The sequence below is a fragment of the Sprattus sprattus genome (assembly GCF_963457725.1).
Source record: "Sprattus sprattus genome assembly, chromosome: 6".
In the NCBI taxonomy this organism is placed as follows: Eukaryota; Metazoa; Chordata; class Actinopteri; order Clupeiformes; family Clupeidae; genus Sprattus; species Sprattus sprattus.
Window position 1 is genome coordinate 19,505,818 of NC_137925.1, and position 7,955 is coordinate 19,513,772.

Consider the following 7,955-nt stretch of genomic DNA (forward strand, 5'->3'; position numbering starts at 1 on the left):
AGAGTACTCGAACGCGTTACTTGTAACGCGTTACCCCCAACACTGCTCACAACACAATATAAATGAAATGGATAAAGCAAAACGATAGCTAAAGTTTCTTTCCTCTTTTCCACTTGGCATTAAGAGCATTAGGCCGTTTAAAGATTTATGAGGAGTTTGCTGCGAGAAAAAATAACACACACCGCTGTCTAGGTTTTTTAGTCATGAAACCCTTACTAAAGTTACATCATACTGCGACACATCATGTAGGCTGAATGTTTTGTTACTTCCTTTCTTTCTATCTCAGTGGGTAGGGTTGGCCTGTATATTGAACAGATCATATATTTAATTACATTTTATACAGGATGTAAGAAATTACCATATTCGTAATATCGAGTATGCGCAATAAAGGTTATGCAGGTTACCACCATCTGCGTGAGTTTAAATTATACTGCATTTCGACCGGGAAGAACTGAGCAGCTCTCTCGAACACACACAAACCTCTGTGTGTATAGTGACTAGCCGATGAAATTGTACTATTGTTATGACGCAGATATCGTTTCTCTGAAATATCTGCAGCTAAAGCCCTCTCTGGTTCTGTTTTATACAAAAGAACGTCTAAACCTCTAAAAGGATAAATAATAAACTTAGCTGGAGGAAGCCTGTGCACCAAAACCAGGTTTAGCTGATGCTGACAAATCATCATTATCATTGTTTATTCAGGGAGAATTGACTGAGCACAGGGCTCTTTTGCAGCAATACACAAATAATAACAAAAAAAAGATTTATAGGATTTAATCTTGTACAGTTGTTGGGCTGTAACTTGAGTATTGGTAAACCCATGCTATAGATTGAAAACAACTTAGCTAGCCACAGCAAACAAAGCATTTCTGTGGTCCTTATTGTCTGAGAATTCTTTGAAAGTATTAACATTATGGCAGTAAACATATTGCTCAAGCATCCCCCAAACAAATTTTCCAGCTACAAATAAACTGTATTTAATAAATAAAACTCATGGTCCTAAACATCTTTCACGGTTGCATTTATTTACCCACCTTATATACCCAAATTCCCACCTCAAAATGACATCCTGATGTCGTCACTGGTTATCAATAGTATGGAGTAACATAATCACATAAGGTAACAACAGTGGCGGAGCATCAGGGCCCCCCCCCCCCCCCCCCCCTTACCATGTATGCTGTGCATAGGCCTATAGTTGTATTACTTGTATTATTATTATACATTTTTTAATCCAGAATTCTGTTTAGAATTTTCATGCTGGGAACACCCAAACTTTTTTTTGGACAGCATGTTGCTTTGATTTGTATCGGAGATTATAAATAAATACTGATACTTATACTCTGTTGTATTGTGGTGAACTTCATCATTTCTCCTCAGCATGACGAATTTTTTTTTCTTCTTTTTTTTTAAGCCATATTGCCCAACCCTATCAGTGGGGATAAAGAAAAATGTAGACTGTAGACTTCACCAACAGGAAGTGGTGTTTGAGGTCTCTGCGTTTCAAGAAAAGCTCTGGCCGGAGTGCTCCTTCAGACAGAGAGGGCGGGCAGAGGGAGAGGCCAGCTCAGAGTGAATAACCTAGTACAAAAGATCAGCCGGCAACTCGAAAACAGTCTCTTTTCCAAGTGTTTTTTCTTCCTCCTTTCCTCTCTCTGGTCTTAAAATAGCTACAGGACGGCCCACCAGACACACGCACATCCTCCCACCCACCCCAACCTCAAAAGGAAGTCAGCACCTTAAGACTGTCATTCCCTCCAGAGGGTCCGATCAATAAGGCCATTTTCACTGGCCTGATAGTGATCAGTGTGCCTTTAATAAACTCTCATCCATCTCCTCTAAAGTAGTGCCCGGAGAGGGACCCGTGCGTGTGTGGGGGGGGGGGGGGGAGGTCGGACCATGATGAAATGTTTAAAATGGCGGTCACACAAAAGCCACGTAAGGCCTCGAGATTCTCCAGGGAGACAGCGGTATGGAAGCATTACCATGGAGGCCGCATTACTCAGCATGGCCTTATTGAGAGGTATGAAGAGATAGGTTTTGATTGTTGCCATAAATAAGAGCAATTGTTGCTGGAGGGAGAAAAAAAACGACCAACGTGGAACGACATTCAAAGACTCGTAAAAGCCATGCTCATTGATTCATATGGATGGGATTAACAACAGGGGCACAACAAAAGAAGCTTTCATTTTTTTTTTAAATTAAAAAAAAAGGTTGATATTAGAGATTAACAGCTGGTATGGCTCAGCAGGGTGCAGACATGCCTGTATAGTGGGTTTTTTTCACCCCCTTTCTTTCTATTTTTGTGTCATCTGTAGATTTCTCCCCAGTCAATGGCGGCATTATCAGTCTGGCTACACTTGGCTGAACCAGCAGCCCGCTGTGGCCCCACTGTCCCCGCCACCGGCTGACAGCAGCCTCCGGATTCCCAGCCAGTGACAGCATACCAAAATCAATCTGACATTCCTGGGGCATCCGAGCATTTGGTTGGTCTGCTCCCAGCACATCCCCCCCCCCCCCCTTTCCTCTCCCAGAGCTGCATCCTAAACTAGGCTAATAAAATGAGGAGTGGGGCGGGCAGACGGGGGACGGGTGGGGTTGGGGGGAGGTAGAGATGCAGTCCCTGACAGAGATGTTACTTCAACAAGTGTGAACCAGCGTGAGACTGCGCTAGGCAGCTCCATGATGCACTGCCAGATGGAATCCAGGGAAGCTGCAGATTTCCACGACACGCGCATGAGGCGTAAGCCTATGTCATGGACTGGGATGCTGACTCGCTTGTTTATTTCCACCACTCTGCCCCGATTCCACCCCCTCCCTTGCATCACTCCATCCAATCCCACATCCCTCACCACCTACCCACCCCGCCCTCTCTGCCCTGCTGAAGGGGGAGGACAAATTCAGCCTAAAAATCTCATTTCAGTCAACTGGCTTCCACTCTTCTGACAGGTGTTCAGCTTAATAACGGCTGATATTGCCCATGACGACAGTGGGAAATGTCAGATACTGCAGCGCTGTGGACTGGGGCTGTCATTTTCTTGGCAACCGGCTAAATGAGAATATCTTGATAGATCACTGTAAAGAGGAGGAGGAGCGACAAGCTGTCCACTAACGGATGTGACAATCCCTCTTTAGCCTTGGAGTGTGTTAACATATACCTAGGATTAGTCCTCAAATAGGAGACAATTTATCATCAACGCCATGCAAATCCACTTTGCCCAACAAAGATACAAATGGCTGGACCTACCATCCTCGCATTTATCTGGAGGGCTATCAACTCATGATGCAAGTAGACAAGTATATTTATTCTTTTTCCCAAAAAAGTATAATAAGCAAAACAAGGGTAAGGGGAATGCAGGACTCCGAGCAGAATGCCTCATTCACTGTGCATCAATATCAACAGGCTCTTAAAAAATTCATAGCTAACAAGACACTGAGAGATGAGGTGCAGCACTTATTTGACAGGGTTAAACCTTTCTATTAACCCATCTCCTGCAGCACTCTTCAGAGGAAATACATGAAGATGCTAGCGTGTGGGGCGTAATGAGTTTTAACAAGGGATGGAGGGGGTGTGTGTGGGGGGGGCTTAGATTAAACATGGAGCCTTAAGGCGGTGTTTGCTGCATTACACATCCCAACCAATAAGAGGAGGAAAAACAGGGATGCATGGGTGTGCAAACTCAGGTTAAGTGTGTGCACAATGTATGCCTGTCAATTCCAGTTAGAATAATGGCCATTTAGAATTTTTACAGCAGAGTATCCTTGGAGAGGGGTGAATGCAATTCATATGTGACCTTACCAGCTGCTCCTGGAGAACAGAAGCATACACACGTATTTACATGCGCCACCTCAAACTCAAGGTGACCTCCCCCTGCGGCTGCATACCTTGCTTGCGGACATCCTCCACGGCAGCGGTGAGCTCCTCTTTCAAAAACAGGCTTTCCTTGGCGATCTTGTCCCCTTTATCCAGGAAGTTTAGTGTGGCATTCTCCACAGACGCAGCCAGCACGTGGGCCTTCTTTGAACGCCCCTTCTTCTTGTTAGACGGCCCCTTGTTGCTGGAGTTCACCAGGGTCGTGACCTGTGGACATGCGGAGGACAAATCGAACATAACATAAGATTTAGATGTATAGGGCCTTCATACACATGATAATGAACGTGATAGCCATGAGTTTGATGGATATTCTTTTCCCAAGTACAGAGAGTTCAAGGAAAATGTGTTATAGTCTAGCCCAAACACAAAGAGCAAGGTCCGCAGTCTGTTCCAGGATCAGGGAAAAAAGTAAAGCGGGAAGAAAAAGGCGCATCTCCTTTCCATCCTAGATTTGGGGGATGCGGGGAGAGTCGGAAAAATCAATGTTTCCATTAGTACCTAAAATGCAACTTTTCGCCAAGCAGTTTCTCACCTGGGTGACCAGAGGCTCCAGCAGTCTCTCCACTGCCAGAGTCCGGATCTCCAGACTCTTTGGGTCCCATTTGAAGTTGATGTTAGCAGTGTTTATGCTGCTCATGTTTGCAGACTTTCTGAGGAGAGAGAGAGATGGGGGGGGGGGGGGGGGGTCAATAAAATAAAAACTAGAGTGGAACAGGCAGAGAGCTATAACAATGAGTAGGGGGACAAGAGAAATGCCTACAGCAGCTGTCTGTATTCCTATAATGTGGCACAGTACATTAACCCACAGCAGTCAGAGGCTAAATTGAGGCACTTTGTGGTTCTGACATGCTGTGCTATTTTTGAGCATTTAAGCAACTTCAAACAGTGGTTCCTAAGTCATGTTTATGTGTGTAATTTCTACACAAGTTTAGGTACAATCACATGTTAGGTATGTCCTATTAGTACTTTCTCCTAAATCCCTAAAGGCTAATTATACTGTGAAAGTTGTTTTACTTTTGCTCGAATACATATACTGAACCAGGTGTGACGAGCTGTTTTGGTCACTTGATGTGATTCTCTGAGGTCTTGGGTATGCTATTAGCATTTAAGCTAAGCACTCCAATCAAACTCAAACATTTATGTCCTTGTCACTGTAGTATCAAAAGGTATCAATGGGATGGCCTTGAACCATACAGAGGGGGATAATTAGCCCCCCTCCACATCCTTTTCACAGGGAACGACTTTTGGTGAAGAGAGCAAGACAATTATTTTACAGAAATAAACAAACTCAGATTGTACCACGGTATAACATCTAGTTGTAGCTTCATACTACACTATGTCTTGATGTTCTTGGAATTTAAAAGCTTGGTAATAAAACTTTTTAAAATTCCATTAATTTGTGTGCTGAATACTATTTCACACCCAGTTGAAAAGATAAGTACTATATAATGACGTAGGCCTACACCGATTATTGGTGCACTCAACTGCTGTTTTAGGTTATGTAACCATATAGGGTTGTGACCTGAACATGATACTGTAAAGTCCATTGTCTTAGCATCAACTCAAACCAAGCAGTTTGAAGTGTTTGTCAGGACAACACTTGGTAGCTAAATAAAATAACATTTCATAATAAACATATCGTCATGAATAATGAACCCATGTGAAATTTGAGCATTGACTGGCTTGAGCTGAACTAAACATGCCCCAACCTGGCCTGGAGGGGTGAAAGGGCGTCGCCAAAATAGAGCACAAGGGCATGTGTTGGATTTATTAAACACACAAAACTGAGAGCATCATTGCCAAAGCATTTTATCTCCAATTACTTTTTTTTCCATCATTTTTTTCCAAGCCATATTCGTATATAAAAATGATATTAGATCACCCAGCCTTTGTATTTACGGTTATCTACTTTCAGATGGCAGGGCTTGCATAAAATTAAGAAATTATATTGGGACCTCAGTTGAGTTTCTTTTACAGTGGACTCCTTCTCCACCCTTAAAGCTACGGATAATATCTTTAGCATGTGAATAGAACAATTAATAAAGAGGTTGGTGTCTACACTGTCCGCCCTTGTGCTGTGGTAAATAAAAACTTGACGTATTTTAGGTACTTTCTAAACAGTAATTTTATTTGTCACTGTATTAATTGGCAGGAAAAGCTTTAAGGTTTATGGCAACGCTATTATCCCATTGGAGGGATAATGTGGTGCCAAGATTGGATACAAGATTCCTGACAAAACTAATATTTCTCTGCTTCGCAACGATGCAGCCGACTTTTCTAAGCGTGTTGGTTTAGCACACTGTTTACATGAAGCACTGACCAGTGGACCCCCTATGGCAGTTTATCAAACAGGACAAGTGATTCTGGCTCTCAGTGAAGTCTGAGGCTGAAAGGGAAATCATACGACCTAAGCACATCGGGATCCCGTCAGAAATAAAACAGCCATGCTAGCCCAGTCAGACGTTTGTTTACATCATATAGAAGACTGACAGGCTTTAGTGCAGCAGCATCAGTGTGGCCCAGTTTCCAATTTCCCTGTTTCGATTCAAGCAGCCCCCTGGCATTTTATTGATTGCACAGAGTGCATTAAGAGGAAGGGATAATCGAGATATCCAGAAGGATGAAAAAGCCTACATTTATAGGTCAGAGTTTGTTTCATTTATAGGTCAGGAAGATTGTCTCCAATGTGAAATGGACGTTTTATCAAACAAACAAATCAGGACACACACGTGTCATATATAAAGTGCCACAAGGAATCAGGACCTGTCTAATACAATAGACATATGGGGACTACACTAAAACCTTGTAATGCATTAAGATGATTACGGGCATGCGTTTAAAAAATAATATCGCTCATGTTACAGCAGATGTGTGTTTTGGGGAAAACTCGGCGCTACTAGACCAGTGGAAGGGCGGTGGCCATCCAAGCGTCCAGGTAGAGTAAAAAACCAGGAAATCCTAAGGCCGGTCACTTAGATACACTTTTTTGTAAGTTAAATCAAGCTCTCAACTTTAAATTAAGTTAGATCTTAGTTAAAAACTAGAGTTTTGTGGCCAAAAATCGTAAGGAGAATTAGATAACTAATAAATTATACTATTCTCCGCCAGACAACTACGCATGTAAAGTTAGGCAGGCAGAGAGCTAGCCGATGGCTAATTTAGCCTCAGTCACTTGCTCAGCTGGGTGGACGTGACTGCTTAGCAAATTATGCTACAAAACATCAACCATCACAAAGTTTTTTTAAATGAAGGAACTGCTCGATAATTCCCGATAACATCAGTCACGACACATGATGTTGTGATTCAAGTAAGTCGAGCATGACTAAAAACCTAGATGCATATGCATCAGCAACTCTTCCCATTACAATGCGAGGTATCCCAAACATCCCAAACTATGGGAACAAGCTAATGCTAGCTTATACCGCTATCTAATTCGTCAGAGAAGCTAGGTAGCTAAACACTTCACTTGCTTTAAATTGTATCTATATTAGAACCAATGGGGGCTACTTATAGATGACTATACAGTCACTGACAATCATTTAATAACATATACAAAGTAATACAACGCCTTTACGAGTCGCGCTCCAACTTACCAAAACAAGAGACTCCACTTGGGAAGTTCAGTGTAAATTAGCGTTTCAAAATGGTGGAATGGAGTCCGAAGAATTCAGTGGTTAAATCACAAGTTCGAAAATTCCCTGTAAGTCCTCAAGCTTCAGCTGTAGAGAAAAAGAAAAAAAGTTAAGAAGCAACGTATTTAAAGTTATACACTGTTAAACAAACTCCAGAGAAACCTAAATTACCGTCGTATTGGCGCCGCAACTTCGGGAGCTACAAGTTTCACCCTCTCTTTGGTTTTCTATGGAGAAAGGGAGGGGGGAGGCGGCTTCCTGGAATGGCGGATAAACGGTTGACACAGGACAGTATTTCCCAATGAGCTATCAGGTGTGTGGTTAGGGCGTGGCGCGTATGCTGAAACTATGATGTCAACTTTTTCAAAACGAAGTGGTAATTAGACTCAGCGAATTAGACTGGAAGAGTTTTTGTGTATTGCTTTGTGAAGCTTACATAGGAGCGAGATTAG

General features: G+C 42.7%; 1 protein-coding gene across 2 annotated transcripts in view; it reads right to left on the minus strand.

Moving 5' to 3' along the window:
* Positions 1-7,736, minus strand: part of ctnna1 (catenin (cadherin-associated protein), alpha 1) — a 101,121-nt gene extending 93,385 nt beyond the window's left edge. The window contains exons 1-4 of one of the 2 annotated variants that reach the window (XM_080840777.1): positions 7,675-7,736; positions 7,465-7,590; positions 4,404-4,517; positions 3,883-4,078 (exon numbers count right to left, since the gene is read on the minus strand). In XM_080840777.1, the coding sequence (XP_080696903.1) occupies positions 3,883-4,078; positions 4,404-4,508 (301 nt within the window). In that variant the 5' untranslated portion in view covers positions 4,509-4,517; positions 7,465-7,590; positions 7,675-7,736. Of the gene's footprint in view, positions 1-3,882; positions 4,079-4,403; positions 4,522-7,464; positions 7,591-7,674 lie in introns of both variants that reach the window. The other variant, XM_080840776.1, reaches the window with a different exon arrangement.
* Positions 7,737-7,955: the final 219 nt, after the last annotated feature.